Raw genomic sequence first — 16,162 nt, forward strand, 5'->3', positions numbered from 1 at the left:
ACTTCCAGCCAATGTTTTTGAAAAAGGGATTTTGATGCTTTTTGAAGGTCTTATCAAATATAGAAAGATGTAAAAAGATAGCTCAAATTATAAACTGGATTAACTAACCAATCCAAATTTAATGGATATGTCTTCAGAACATTGAATAAACTTCTATACTCTAGACAAAAACAAATCAGATGATTGTTAAGGTAGTTTGCGGGAAATACAATTGTAACTAAAAAATGTTTCATTAGAGTAATATTTTCGATTTATCAAAACAAATACAAATATGTTACTAGACATTTCCTAAAAAGTCACATTAAAAATGCATAATATAGGAAAGACGTGGTGATAGGAAAATCTTGATATTGATGTACCATATCTGACATATTTTCTTAGAGCAGGTTTTTAGGGGAACAAGTCTTTACAAGAACAAGTCAGTAACAAAATCTAGCCACTTAAAATTTAGATTCGATTCACTTGGTACATAGGAAACAGAAAATTGTTTGGATAAGTTGTTAAATACATCGTGGTAAAGTGAGACAAAACAATACGTTCATGTGAATCCAATGGTTTATTGCTACAGTACAACATAAAATAACATGAACGAACAGAAAAGTTTAATTATGATTCATTAAAGGACGTTCTTTGAATGTTTGTTGCAAGACAAAGAAGGCTTGGCTAATGATTGAGTTAGATGTTTCACAAAACACGCCAGGAATGAATTAAAGACCAAAAGTAAGGGTACAAAAACGAGCAATAATCGAAGAAGGATATTTTTAATTTTCCCTTGCAGCGATGAGATTGACATTTTTAATGATAACTGCTACATATAAATAATTCTTTGTTTTTTGGAGTAGTTAGATTTGTAGTTTATTCAGCTGCAGGCGATATTCATAAAATCAGATTGCACGATGTGCTATCTCATGCCTTCACCATATCGATTAACATAACTAAATAGCAAAACAATTATCATGAAACTTTTTTTTCGTGATAGCATATCTGTTTTTACAAATGGATAACCTGCAAATTTTTGAAACGTGAGTGCTCGGAGAGAAAATGATCGTCCGTTTGCAACTTCTTGCATAACTTCATCGGGCATTTATCTAAATATAGATTTGAGTTTCAAATGGTGTTGAATATACCTCATTCTTCATTTATAATTAAATTAAATTAAATTAAATTAAATTAAATTAATTAATCTAATGAATTTATGATTCTATTACCAGTCTGTCATGTAGTACTCGATGCCATTCAGGCAGAGCTGTACGAGTTTGGATGCGTAGAACGGACCGGTTCTATACTCCAAAGCATATCAATTGAATTAAAGTCTAAAAATACTTCATAGGACACACCCGTCAATACATATAAAGTTATTAACCTAAAAACATATCAGAATTCAAAGGACATTTAGTCTCTTGGTCTTAATCAAGCTTTAGTCCCAGGATGTCGAATCCTTGGCTGCTATGTTTAATCCTCTAAATATCCTTGTTGAAAACAATTCCAAAAAAATTTGATGTTTGAAACACAATAATTTAATGCTGAATTGAATAATAAACTGGAGTGATTAGCTAAATTTGAAGTTCTAAACAATATCTGTAAGTTTTCCCTATATACTGGAAACTTAATGATGCAAATAGATTATCTATTTGGTGGTAATTTACTGTTTAAAAAAATGCAGATTTTTTTACATAAATATTTCCGTTATAGTTAGGATATAAAACAAACGTAAGAGCGCGATATACTTTCTGATAAATTGGCCTATGAGAGACAACGTACACGGAGAAACTCCGTCAGGCAAGAAACAAATGCCAGTTGAAAAACACAACGATGTCGATCGATTACTCGGCAAAGATTCGCATCAGGCCAGAAGAAATGCATTGGTAGAGACAGACTAGGTGTAATACCCAAGAAGTGAAAGGTTACGTGTCCCGAAGCGTTTAAATGAAGTGATAGAAAGGAAATCTGCACTCGGTTTGTGAATCGAGAGGAAGAATTCAAAAAGATAAATTACGCTGTACGATGGAGGTCTAACTGGTCGGTCAAGACGTTTTGAAAACACAACGCTTCAAGTCTCATTGATACAGCTTTTCCATAAACGTTAAACAATATTTGATGCACTTAGTACGAAAATCATTAACTACACCAATATGCTGATAAGATTTGACTAACCTGAAGGCGGAACGCCTGGGAAAGTGAGATTGTGCAGCGTGAGTAATGTGCTCCATGCCCAGTCTTGCACGTCTGCAGCTGATGTATTGCGTTGGATACGCGGTACCAGATGCGGCGTGCCACCGCCTTCGATTACCTCACAGCCGATCAATGCCGATGTGTACGAAAAAACCAAGCAAGTTAGAATATAATTTGCCATTTTTACCAATATTTTCACTTGTCTTGAGAATACCTAAAACGAACGATATTGATTTAGCGAGAGGCTTACTGAGCCAATCGTCACTCGATACTCCAAGACTGAGGCAGAACTATTCACATCGTCGCCTATGGTCTGTGGCTTTGTCGGATTTAAATTAGACATTTCCCAACATACGCAACAATTGGTGAAGCAAAAATAACACAGCTACGAAATTTCAAGACTAATAGCCTGAATTAATTTTTTAAAATGCTAGGTCACCACATTTTCCTTTTTTCAGCGTTGCCATTGATTGTGTTCAGAGTAAAGAAAACGTCAGGACCATGAGTAGCAAATTATTACTTACTTCAGTCTTAAAATAGTCAATAAATTATCTTTCATTAGGAAATAGGATATAAAATCCCAATGCTTCCTCGGAGTTTTTATTGTCACAGCTCATTCAAAACATATAGCGATTTACATGCGGTAGTGCGCGGTAGCATTGGCTTGGGAAGTTGAAATAGGTAACCCATGCTTAGACAAGTCTCGATTTCATCACTCAAATGATAACGAGGCTGATGCATCTTGGTACTGGAAACCAAAACCGAAGCCAATGACAAATAATAGTATAAAGACTCATTGAACTACAGAGGCTTTGGTAATTATAAGCAGAGATACAAAGTAGGTGTAGCAAAAGTGTATCTTATGAAAAACTTCAAATTAAGTTTTTACAATGAACTCTTTCAAGGTTGGGAGATACAGTGCCTATCTTAATTAATTTCCACAACACAAAAATTTGGAAGGCGATTTGGACTGGTAGGTGATGCAATACTCATTGCCATGGTAACAAAGACACTCTGAATGGTATCTTAACGACTGAGAGCATATCTCCTTCCCTATAACTTAACTCCCAAACAAAAGGCAAATATATCCTTATTTCTGTTAATAATACAAACATATACGAAGGTACAGCAAGTACTACAGTGACACTGCATTGGTTTCTCTCTTGAATTGAATCTTAAATGGAATTCATTCAGCAACATTAGCGTGAAAATCAGAGAGCTCGTGTCTACCTCAGGTGGAGTATTTTTAAGTTCAACTAAATTGTTCATCTTTACCGTTGTGGGAAACCCCACGAGTAAGCATGTGGGACTATGACATGAGTGCTAAAAAACTCCTTTGTAAGTACAAAAACATAGCAATTAGAAACTGTTTTTTATAATGACGTACCTACATATACAAACTGATCCTTGGCAATGGCCTTGAATTTACAGCTGCCTCACGAAACCCTAAGAAAATTGCCTTCAGTAGATTGCAGTCACAGACGCTGTTGGATCTCTTTCATTACTGATCGAAGCAGCTCCTCACCCACGTCAAAGATCCATCCGAATCCGGATAAGCTGTTATTAACTACATTTCGGAGAAATATGTACAACTGTAAAATTCTGCGGCACAAAATTTTAACTACATTATTAGGCACTTATTATTAGGCAAAGATAAAATGCAGCCAAAGACGACATAATCTGTTGAGCAACAATGTCCTATCAGTCTGATAACTATTTGCTTTAGTCGGATTGACGTACGTTTCAAATGGTGAAATCCGCTTTTGAGCTACGCCCTATAGAGCCAAGTGATTTTAATAGGGACCTTGACATAGCAAACAAGCTCACTTCTATGTTACTGAGATCTGGATTAAAACGATGAACGACGCTAAGAGGAAATCCGTCACTTTTATCAAACGACATAGACAGGGTATATCGTCTTTGCATTTTATGCTTGTTTAATGTTGGCAATTTAAGTGAAGTTGAAATGGGACGTTGTATCTTGAAATGGGTGTCCAAACCTGCGAGGATTATCTTTATCGGTAGGGATCTGGTATTGCGATAAAGGAGCAGTGTAACCATTATTTGAAAGCTGGTAAATATTCTGTCAAAGTTCTATAGAACCTGGGCATAAACTACAATCGTTCACAAAAAATTCCATGGGTCTTCCCTTCCACTACAATGCTATGGTTTGTCCAAAGTATACCACTATGAGCAACTCATGGAATTATAACTTATATTCTCTACCTCCCTGATTGCGAGGCAAATTAAAGAGTAGGTCTTTTTAACTTGGAGGGAACTTCATAGCTCTGAAACTTGTTATCTTGGTTGGAAACCGCACCATCATGCAAAGGAAGCACATAGGATAATTTTGTAACCAGAAAGGAGATTCTTAATCGCAGCAATTGTGGTTTTAGATATTTTTCATTTTTTTCATTATCAGTTTAAGACAAATTATAAATGATAAGCATTATCCAACTCGTGACACTTTGAAAGACCAATCGGTTGTCGGGCATTGTGTAACTCAAAAAATAGAGAAGAAAATTGTCTTAAGACAGAAAGATTGCAGTTATCTGATTGACACTGGAAAATGAGAATTTACAGCAGATATTGAAATAAAAGGCAAAGGGTCAAAAAGACAGAAGTGTTTGGCTGTCAAAGGGTCAGAATTGCTTGAGAGTTTAAAATGAGCTGATTTGGGCCTGTTTGATTCATTGTTTAGTTTCAAGTGCAAAAATCTTCTCTGCGTTTCTTGGTGGATCGAGATCCTAGACAGCTTTCAATGATGTGATAAATATCCATTCTTGAATCCATTCAATTTATCTTTCAGGCGTTACTTAATATTCTTAGATTGGATAGAGGTAAATCAATAAATTGTTGCTCACAGCTAGGCCCTGTTTGTCCGCCATTATAGGGCAGGTCGCAAAACGCAGGAGCGTCCCAGGCCCAAACACCACTTGGTATAAGTTTAAGACACATAAAGTTGCAAAAACACAAGACTTTTTGAAACATTTAAGCCGCATATATACGAGCAATTTTTTCCTGGTAATTTTCTTTGATAAGTTTCCTTGCCCTTGTAGATTAGCAAAAAAATTTTGCTTGATATTTTTTACTTGACAATTTTTAATTGCTCGTGTAGAAAGACAACAAGTCTCGTTCACAATATCTATTTGCTCTGACAATCGTTTTGGCCAGCGAAGTTTATAGGTTAGCCTCGGTTTTTGCGACGCAGCACGTTTTTCGCGTTAAATTTTCTTGCAAAAAATAGCTCCTTTAACGAAGAAGACACTTTTATTCGTGGATGGGAAATCCCTGGAATTTTTTCCTTTAATATCTGTATACCCATTCTTATACTGCGTCTACTCATTATTCTTGATGTTCCAATTTTACAACTTTCTGCCTTTGTATTCCGAAAGCTTTCACGGCTTTGCAGAGTATTAAAAGCATTGGCGTTCCTTGATCGTCCAAGAACAAGCAATTGTCAGAAAAGAAAAGATCTGGAATTGAGTCAAATTTGTCAGGTTTACTTGTCAAGTCATCTACACGGACAAGTTTTGCAAATGACAATTTTATAATGGACAAGTGAACTTGCTGAAAAACTGGCACGCCAGCTTTTGAACAAATACACTTGTCAAGTAAAAAAATTGTCACTTTTCCTCAATATACCCAAATCTACACGAACAAAATTAACTTCTCAAAGAAATCTTGTCAAGGAAAACTTGCTCGTGTAAATGTGGCTTAAAGAAAAAACGGTAAAGAAAAGAGAAAGAGTCTAGCAATAACTACAGCTAAGAGAAAAGAAGAAAACTCTGGTGACGATGTATGAAGCAAAAACATTGATGACCGAGAAGAAGATTGACAAATCAGAATTAAAATATTTAGTGTTAAGAAGAAGAATGGAAAGAATCATTGCTTGACTGATTGCAGAAATAATTTTGTCCAGAATTATTGCTTGACAAAAATATCCAAGTGTCAAAAAATATTTTCTGTACTTTCTCTCAAAAATAAATAGAGTGGCCCCTTCAGATTGGCTTTTGATGTGCTTTGATAATAAATACAAATGGTATAACACATAGATAGATCATCAAAGAACGAACAATAAATAAATTATAAAATTATGTCGAACAAAATCTCAACACCTCCAGTTGTACTAAGCAGCTTTCTTTCCAAGAAAAAATTTGTATTATACTTCTTCATATTTATATTCATTATATTTAAGTAAAAGTACTCAATTAAAAACGTTGTCTGAAAAGGTAGAAAAGCAAACTGCAATCATTGCCAAAAAGACTTGGAACACCCAGCAATTTGTGTTGTGTTTTTATATTTTTCAATTCTTTTCCCAGATACTCCTATTTCAGCAACCAATTCCCCCTCTAAACGATGTTGATGATATAGAAAAATATCATAGAAGTCGCAGAAAAAGCGTTTTTTCTAATCCCCTACGTCGTTTTGTAGTAAACTAATATTGTTCAAAGGGGGGAAAGGGAATGGCTGAATTTGCCCTTGGAAACTGACATTAGTGTACCAAGACTTTTGGCAAGCATTGTGTATTATGAATAGAAGACCTAGTTTATATTTAGATATGTCACAGAATTGTTATGCAACAAATAGTAAGTCTGATTGAAAATGAAAAAAAATTCCTATGTAAAAAGGTTTGGGCTAAAACAAAAAAAATTTTGAAAGCCCTATAATAAAAAGATAGTACACCATGTTTGAGAAAAAAACTAAATCTTAAATAATTTTAAGGAAAAAAAATCTTGTGAGAATGATGCAAGGCAACCATACTTCTGTTAAAAATAAACAAGAGTGTGGATTTCTTGTTATATGATGCAATAATCACCAATGACTACTAATAAACACAAATAATGGTACACTAGACTTAAACAACAAGTAGTTAATTATAACTGGCTACCATAAAAGAAAAAGTATTACATTGTTTTCTAAGTAACAGCAAAATAGATATTTAAAAGCATAAGAGCAAGTATGTATGCTCCTCTTTAAATACAACTAATCAATAAAGTAGCATGGTACAAAATGAAACTCAAACTTAGCAAAAAGAATGGCTTTAAATACTGCAGCTATTTAAAAGCATTGAGTCATGGTAAATAGGCCTTCTCTATAGGGGGTCATTTGGTTTCAGGGTGATCCCTGCTGTTTCATGTGACAACTTGATATCTGTTGTTGACAACTTGCTTTTGATGAAAATTGTTTTGTCAATCAGTACGAGGTGAGTTCATATAACCAGTTCAGGCTCAGCCAATAAAATCGCAGTCATGAAAATCATGACTCAGCGGATTTTGGCACTTAGGGTATACCCAATCCATTTATCATGACTCAATGCCTTTAAGTACTAGCTAATGTTTCTAAAACTGTCACATGATAAATACCCATGATTACATAGCTAAAAACCTTTACATGAAGTTAATCTAAAAACCTTTGCATGTAGTTAAACTAAAAACCTTTCTGTTAATAAGTTATGTTATATATTACACCAACTTGATCCATCTTTCAGTTACAGTGTCAGGGTATAAGAAAGGGTAAATATCTGCCACTGAAAAAGTATGAAAACTATTTATTGGAATCTTCTATTTTCAAAGTAATAGAGATATGTAATATGCAGTATTGATTTGGTACATCATGAAACAAAGACTTTCTACTGGCTGACAACTGGGGGTTAGGGGGGGTAGCCCCCTGAATATCTTGGGGGACAATTGTATCTCCCTCTAAAACCCAAGCCGCTCGTAATTTGGTTTTATGAATACTACTCTGATAGATATTTTAAAAGCTAAGTCAACCTGATTGTGAAATAACAGAAAACCTGAGAAAATGTCTAGCATATGGTTAGCATGGAATGCAACCCAGCAGGCCTGGGTTTAGGAACATTTTCAAAGTAATTCATATTCCTGCAACAAGATAAGCCGCTTTCCTACTAACTATATGATAGTTTATCAGTTCTTTGTTCCACTTAAAAGTCATTGAAAGTATCAGGGTTATTGAGGGGTAGTTTCCAACATGTTTTGAAAGATGGTTTCTCATCAATCCCAATTTAAGTAGCTATAACAAAAGACATATATATATATATATGTATTTCTGATCCCATTCCGTCCCTTTATAAATAAACATCTGGGTGCTATGAAAAACTTAGAAGTTTTTTAGTACAAGGACTAAATAACAAGACACCTGCTCCTCAAAATACTGAAGTGTTTCAATTGAAATTGACTTTGCCAATTAGTCATTGCCAGCCGGGGTTTAAATTGCTTTCTAATACCTCCCTAGCCTACATAGAAAAAAACTGAATGCACAAGATCAATTCATCATTACATCTAAGCTTGACTTGAAAGCAATGTTGATATAAAACTAAGCAAAAACCTATAAGCCTAAAGATACAAAAAAAATATTTCTCATTTGCTTTCTGTAGTTACAATATGAGCTAGAAAAAGTAGGAACTACTGGGCTAAGCAAGTAATGGCCTACTAAGGCCCCAGACTGTAAAGTATTTTTTCTGCACATGATTGCAAGAACAAAATATAAATCTGAAATTTGTGGATAACACAACGTTTGCTATGAAATTGTGTGTGGAACTTGTAGCAAAGCTTTCAAAGAGGCCTTGTATTTTTTGTTGTTTTTTGTTATCTGAGTCCAAAGCTTAAGTGTTGAAATAATTGCTAGGAACATGACCAGATAAACAAATGAAGACCAGACTTTACAGTCTGGCTAAGAGCTACTTCAACAGTTAAGCCATTAAGTGACTAATCAGTGGACATCCCTATGAATTAATTAATGGTCTATATGAATAAGCACTTTTTTACTTTGAGCTGATACAATTCTATGCATAATTTACGTAACTGATCTATAAAAAGCAACTAGATGGTCATTCATGAAAACAGTGTGATTATTTGTGCATCACAGGGGCTGAAAAAGCCAAGGTTAAATTGGCTCGGCAAACTCGTCTGGCTCTTCTTGTCTAACGTTATCTCTTCTTCCTCGTCGAAATGCAATGTAATGCACAAAAAATGCCTCGGCACCGAACAACACCATGCACAAAAAACCGAAAAATGCAGCAACTCCAGCCCGTGTTGCAGCAACACTGTAATGGGCAAATCCTGCAACAAGGGCACTTGCAAGGAGGAAGGCAAGGCAGGCGATACCACAGAGGACAACAAATACCTCAGGAGCACTGCAAACTAGCGGGAAAATGTTGACAGTACGGTCCCAAAGAGAGAACAGATGTAATATCAAATCGATCAGTGCGTTTATAAAGGATGTCCATGTGACAAAATTAAAGAAGCTAAAAACACCAGTGTAGCTATAAACGGTTGTTGGTAGTATAACACCGGCTAAAAAGGTGGCTATGACCTCAGCTAGCTTTAACCTACCATCCCATCGATCTCGTACGTAACTTGGGTCGAACTTGATGATACCAAATGAGCAGCCACCATCCCTCCTGTTCCTAGCAGCGGTATCTTCGTCTTGTGTCTCAGCGCTCATAGTTTCTGTTGGTTGGTGAGAATCTTCTCCAATATCAGATACCCGTTACTCTGATTCACTTGGAAGACTATTTTAAGATCTTTGATCAAACTCAACCTTTCGACTAGGCTGCTTCCTAACTCGAGGGCGTCAACGATGGTGCACCCAAGGGAGTTCCTTTTTAACCTCGTTTAAAGACTCGGTTCCAGGACACAGACAGACACAAGCCGAGTCAGGGGCTCCGGAAGCACGGGGGCAGTGAGGGCAGCTGCCCTGACTCTACGGGGGTAGCGGGGGTAGCAGGGGTAGCGGGGGCAGCGGGGGCAGTATTGTTTCCTTGTGAAAATGGCACTGTGTTTATGCGAATGGAATAGTGAGAAAAAAACGCTATTTCTTTCGGCAACACTCTAAAATATAGAAAATTACTGTAGAATAAGGTGAGTAGCGTAACTGAGGCATCTGGGGTCCTAGGGAAAACTGATATGGGGCCCCTTTTAACGGACTCTAGCAGAGCATGTCAGACACTAATGCAATACGCAACACTAATTCTAGTTAACTAGTAGAAGCTTCAATTAAAGTAATCTAAAAGCTTTTAAACATAATGTGAACTTTTAGCAAAGTCATCAGAATTTATAAGAAAGAAGTTGCCATACCAATAAAGAATGGTAACAAAGATGGAAACCCTTTGATCAATCATGACTTCAATTGAATGCCATAAAGAATGCCTGCCAGAGCTCACAAGTCATTGCAATTGTACAATTCATTTGCACTTTCATCTGCAACTGCAGAACGTACCTTTAGCACAATGCAGCGTGATACGACACGACAGCCAACAGCCCACGGGGTGGGGGGGGGGTTAACTAAGCCTAATTACCCCCCTTCCCACTCAGCAAAAGCCTAAACAACAGAATGGGAAGTTTTAGACTGGCCTTTTAGATTAAACATTTGATCGGTACCAAAGAATTATGTTATATCATTTTTTGTTATAATTCTAATATTAATCATTGATAATGCTGCCCACACCGCCTCAAAATGCTCCCGGCGCCCCTGAGGCGAGTTCCTAAGTGTGACATCATAAACATTTAATTAAATAATATTTGAACAACATGACCTAGAAACATAACCTAAATGCTCGTTGAACCTTTAGTACAAGAGCGCTTTCCACTTTTCCCAACCCACACACCCTCATTTTTTCCTTTTAAGGAAAATTTGCAGCAAATTTTAGGAAGTTGTTTCTAAATAAAGGTATTTTTAATTCGCTCCCCAATACAAACAAGGTGCACTAAGGCAGCCTTTCCACTATCCCGGGTTAAGACAAAAACGGGTTATAATGTATCGATTTTCAAGTGAGTCAATTGAAACGCCAGTTTGCTTCAAGCTCGTTCTAGTCCGTTTTTGATCGCTTCCACTAAGCTGGATTAGAATGAACCCAGGCTAAAAATGTATCCTTAGCCCTCTACACTTCAGGTAAATCCAGGGACGCCGGAACGACCAAAGGGCAAGGGGGGAAGGCTTGAGTAAAAGAGCATTTGAAAGATGATTCTCAGCTGCTACTAATTGTTTCGAAAAACTCCAATTTTTTCGATCTTCTGTTGGTATCTTGAATATCGGCTACTTTTGGCATAAGAAATTATTTTACAAGCTTTGAGAAATTTCGACGTGGATTAGGCGCTGCAGCCAATTTGCTTATAAAAGGCCAGTTTCAAGGCACTTTCAAGAAAAGAGCACTTTTGCCCCCATTGTGTCCCTCCTATCAGAAAGCAACAGGGGTGGTTGACCCCCCGTGCCCCTCTCTCCGGCGTCCCTGGGTAAATCAAAGTTAGATTATTATAAACAGAAACCGAAGCATACAGAGCTGTGAGAGAAATCTGTAGTACTTTAATCTTTTTGTATAACATGTGAATCAAAAGTTATCCGCGTTTGGCGTTCCCACTAGCCTACAGGTGGGTTAAAACATTTTTGCTTTGGCCCTCTATGACCCTGACTGGACCCCCCGTTAGGCCATAATGGGAGTACTCCCTCTCCCCTGGGGTTAAATTGATCCATTCGGAGACCCGTTTTGAACTTATCCGTTTTTCAAGTTAGTGGGAACGCAACGCAAGGACGGATAACTTCCAACCCGTTTTTGTTCCCCTTCCCACCTGCAAGAATGGATAACTTCCACTTCGAACCACCCAAATATACAAGCCAAAGGTTAGTGGAAAGGCTGCCTAAGTCTACAGGTCAAAATAAATCGGTCTGTGATAATGATCTACTTGAAATGGATAACGAAGAGAACAAAACAATTATGTCTACAGTCAGAAAGATTTTCTAAGAAAGTTCTTTGTAAATGAATCAGCAAGGATGGGAAAAAGCGATTAGTACTCATTGGTGACCTCGGATGCATTTATGGATCTGTAGTTGCCGTAGTTGAGCCTAGCGAGTCACAGGAATCTTTATCTGAATGTCCATAGTTAATGTGGATTGTCGAAGATTGAAAAATACATTGATTTGAAAAATCGAAACTATTCACAAATACAAAAAGAAAAAGCAGGCTGTTTGAAGAGAAGTGAATCTAAGTAGGTATACACGATGTAACAAGCTTAAGTTTTGTTCCCATCGTTTTTTATGAAAATTTTCTTTTAAAGAAATAAATTATTGCTGCTTTCCAGCATTTTCTATAGTTTGGAAAAGACCTTGTGAAGTACATGTAAAGAATATATAAATTGAATTTTAGACATGACATGGAAATGTAACCCTTTTATGCACATCCTGATGCGCTAAAAATATATTTAAACGATTTTAGAAAACTTTGCTCTGCCTACTACATACATACTCCATTCTAGAACGCTTATAGGCAAATCCTGAGCATGAAATGATCTGGAAAACTTTGAATAGGAACAAAACAGTGAAATTGAATATGAGGGCAAAGGACAGATACGTCTTTTGAAAACACCCTACTTTACATTATCTATAAGAACCTAGACTGGTTGCTCTTAATTTTCAAAAAGTTTGAGGGAGGGTGGATTGTTCTAAATTTTTGTTCTTAGAATATTGGTGTGTTCGCCGTGCACTCGCCAGCTATTGTGCTCAAGGGGTGTGTTCAGACCCAATTTTGCCAAGGAAACGAATAAATAAGCCACCCTTTGACAAATTTGAAAAGAAAAAAATCAAAAGAAAAAAATCCCGGTTACCCTGTTTGCTAGATTGCTCAAGAAGTTCCCGCATTTCAAAGTACCTAATTCCCATCTAGTTCTTAACTAGTTCTCGAATTCTGACCAATTTCTAGGCTCGTGCTCTTAGGCCCTCTTATAGGATGGTTCTTATGAATAAAAATGAGTGGGTGGTATGATCCAACCAAAGTCTTTTTTGAGATCAGTGATGGCAAGCTTATTAATAATATTGTTGTTGTTGTTATCAGGTGCTGACAAACCAACATGGTGCGCATTGTGGGAACGTGGCAAACATCATGTTGCACTGAGAAATCGCAAGTTGACTTCTGGCGATAACCATCAAAAATTACTATGCAAATACCATGGAAGATATGGTATTATACGGATTATTCCGGTTAGTAGCTTTCAGTAAATGATTTTTGGCGCGACGATCCACAATTATGATGTCAGCGACGTCATCATCACAAAGTAAGCAAAACAAAATGAACATAACGAGTTTCTTTTCACGGGCAGTGAATATTTTCTATAAAAGACCTTCGATCCATCTTAAGGAAGCAGAACTTCAAATTCTTCAGAAATTTTCAAGTACATCGTGCAAGAGCCAGTTTATACCAATTTCGAATCGTGTTGAAATCAGAACTTTGAGATTTGATGCTGGGTTTTCAAGATCTGCCCCGGTACTTGTTTTGTTGCATGGGCTTTTTTCTGGCCTTGCCGTTTGGTCGCCGTGTTTTGATTTGATCTCGCAGCATTGCATTGTTTATGCGCTTGACTTACCTGGGTTTGGACAGAGCACACGAACTCAGTTTCTTGGTGACAACAGAGATATCGAATATCAGTTTGTGAGTTACCTTGAAGAATGGAGAGATGCTGTTGGTCTCGACTCATTCATTCTAGCAGGCCACGGATTTGGAGGTTATATTGCTACACTGTATGCCACAAAATATCCTGAATGTGTGAGGCATCTTGTTCTAGTTGAACCATGGGGGTTCACAGAGCTCCCATTTGGAATAGCCGGTAAAACGTCAGCAGTGAATGAAGACAGTACAGCTGTTTCTTATGAAAAGGGAATTCCATTCTCCATAAAGATACTTAATTATATCATCAATTTTATCAGCCCAATTTTCTTGTTACGTTGTCTTCCCAAAAAGCTTGCAACCTGGTTTTGGAAAAAGGCTCTTGATTTCACTGCCCCTGTTCTTGTCTCGACAACCAGCCATGAAACATGTATCACAAATTACCATTACTACTGCAATTATTTACAAGCCAGTGGAGAATATGCCTTTCTGAAGTTAAATCTTTTATACTTTTGGGCAAAGGAGCCAATAATGTCACAAATACAACAGCTGGACGAAAATGTTGCCATGTCCTTCATCTATGGAGCAAACTCACCAGTTGATCACAAAACAGGTTTTGAAGTTTTTCATCGTCGACCATGTTCATCAGTTGAGGTTTACATGGTTCAAAATGCAGGTCATAATGTGTTTATGGATGCTCCTGACCGATTTTCAGACATCATTTTAAATGTTGTTGAGGATGAGAGGGAGAAAGACTTGTCTCACAATGCAATATTGAAAGGCTGTGCATCAGAGACTGAGACAGAAGATCTCTACTGGGATTGTGCTTGGGAAACCATCAATTTGAGCACTGCTAACCTAGATTTAGTTGACAGAAAGTTGTCAGATCAGTTTATTGATGACTGGTCAGACTTTGAGATGGGGGAACAACAGTTTCACGATGCTTGTTCTTTGGAAGGAAGTGAGGTTTTTAATAAATTAGATTAGGTTCCTATTATTGTGGTAACGTTTGGTTTTTTGAAGTGTTTTAGGAATCTCATTTTTTGATGAAGGAATTTAGCTATTAAAAATACATCTAAATATGACATACATGCAACTGATGATGACAAACAATTATCAAATATTTAACTTCAACCAAGTCCCACCAGTCTACATATTATCCTTAATTCATACAAAACATCAGTTGAATACCTTTTTTGTATTGTAAAGTTTGAAGATAGTGGAAACACAACAGACTGAAATACTTTTCCTCATATCCTGTCAAAAGAGTATAAACATCAGATGTGGAACCACCAAAGATAAGCAGAACATTTTTATGGGGTCATTCACAAATTGGGTATGTAAAATTTTTCATTTTTTAAACCCCCCCCTCTTGTACCCAGTCATACTTCTTTGGCAACCACCACCCCTATTGCACACATAGTCTTTGTGTTGACCTCCCCTCCCTTTTGCAATTTGACAATAAAATATGGATACCAGTCTGCCAAATACATTGCACATATGACTCTATATGAGGTAAAGTTTTGCACTGCAACACTGCAAAAACAGCGATAAAAAAGTTGATCATAAATGTTGAAACTAAGGTCCATAATAAACAACCATAATTGTGGCGAATAATTTGTACCTAGTTTAATGCCCACATTGTGCAAATGATCAGCACCACACCCCATGATTATAGCTTTAAACTGATGATAAAAATCTTTTTGGAAAGGTGATCTTAAAAACATTTTGCATGTAACTACATCAGCCCCCTTCTCCCTTGTACGCAAACATACCCTTTGTAGCGAAGCCCCCTCCCCCTGTCCTGCATACAGACTGTGAATGGCCCCTTTTAACATGAATGCATACAGCGAGATAAAGAAATTAGACCTCCTAGATTGGTTATTTTTTCCACCAGTTAGCAACTGGTAACCTTGCCCCTTGAAGTAAAAGAGTCCAAGAGTGAAAACAAATTCCTTCTATCCAGACAAAATTTTTAGATCCTTTGTCCGACATTTTCACTCTGAAGAGTGTTGAGGAAAAGTACTTCAGTATGCTATGGTGCGGCTATTTTCTTGCATTTTCAAACATTAGTTAGTTGACAAGTAGAAGACAATCTGTCTCAATAAATGCATTTATTAGTGATCCTTATGGAATCAGCAATATATTTCAATAGTTATTGGAATGACCCTTTTATTAAATTCAGGAGATTAAAACGATTTTTTGGTAGAAATATTTACAAATTAAGTACCTTGTATTATTAATTCATTTCATCCATTAGCTTCAGTTTAATCTTTATTGTGTAGCTAGACAAATTATAATACATTTTACAAAGTTCATTCATTTATTTATTATCTTAGCTGTGCATGTTGAGCTTTTATTTACCTGAAAGTTGAGCTTAAAATAAGCTAAGTTGCTTTTTAGATATTGCCTTTAAATAGGATTAGTTGTAGAATGTAAGGTGTAGAGTGAGTAGAGTGTTAGTTCTTTATAATTATATTATACAGGTTGTCATTTTAAATTTAATCTAATTCCTTTCAGTAATTCATATTTTATAACTTGGTGTTTTGGGAATGTTGTGATAAACAACTGTTGACAGATTATCAATTCTATAGA

The 16,162-nt window shown here is 36.5% G+C and overlaps 3 protein-coding genes across 4 annotated transcripts in view; 1 reads left to right on the plus strand and 2 right to left on the minus strand.

Annotated features, from left to right (window-relative positions):
• Window positions 1–3,745, minus strand: part of LOC135694725 (hemicentin-1) — a 25,881-nt gene extending 22,136 nt beyond the window's left edge. The window contains exons 1-2 of one of the 2 annotated variants that reach the window (XM_065213576.2): window positions 3,564–3,745; window positions 2,155–2,386 (exon numbers count right to left, since the gene is read on the minus strand). In XM_065213576.2, coding sequence (XP_065069648.2) covers window positions 2,155–2,353 — 199 coding nt within the window. In that variant the 5' untranslated portion in view covers window positions 2,354–2,386; window positions 3,564–3,745. Of the gene's footprint in view, window positions 1–2,154; window positions 2,387–3,559 lie in introns of both variants that reach the window. The other variant, XM_065213575.2, reaches the window with a different exon arrangement.
• LOC135694728 (1-acylglycerol-3-phosphate O-acyltransferase ABHD5) lies at window positions 3,390–16,140 on the plus strand. The gene is made up of 2 exons (XM_065213580.2): window positions 3,390–3,407; window positions 13,019–16,140. Exon 2 carries the CDS (start codon window positions 13,211–13,213, stop codon window positions 14,552–14,554), a length of 1,344 nt encoding a protein of 447 aa, XP_065069652.1. The 5' UTR covers window positions 3,390–3,407; window positions 13,019–13,210; the 3' UTR covers window positions 14,555–16,140.
• Window positions 6,961–9,803, minus strand: LOC148959840 (uncharacterized). Its single transcript, XM_089109677.1, has one exon. The coding sequence runs from the start codon at window positions 9,637–9,639 to the stop codon at window positions 9,079–9,081; it is 561 nt and encodes a 186-aa protein (XP_088965803.1). The 5' UTR covers window positions 9,640–9,803; the 3' UTR covers window positions 6,961–9,078.
• Window positions 16,141–16,162: the final 22 nt, after the last annotated feature.

Source organism: Rhopilema esculentum, chromosome 8 (assembly GCF_057945365.1).
Source record: "Rhopilema esculentum isolate cy_ngs chromosome 8, ASM5794536v1, whole genome shotgun sequence".
Lineage (NCBI taxonomy): Eukaryota > Metazoa > Cnidaria > Scyphozoa > Rhizostomeae > Rhizostomatidae > Rhopilema > Rhopilema esculentum.

Bases quoted from the DNA above. Each gene is read 5' to 3' on its own strand.
- LOC148959840 (XM_089109677.1), bottom strand. From the start codon at position 9,639: ATGAGCGCTGAGACACAAGACGAAGATACCGCTGCTAGGAACAGGAGG.
- LOC135694728 (XM_065213580.2), top strand. From the start codon at position 13,211: ATGATGTCAGCGACGTCATCATCACAAAGTAAGCAAAACAAAATGAAC.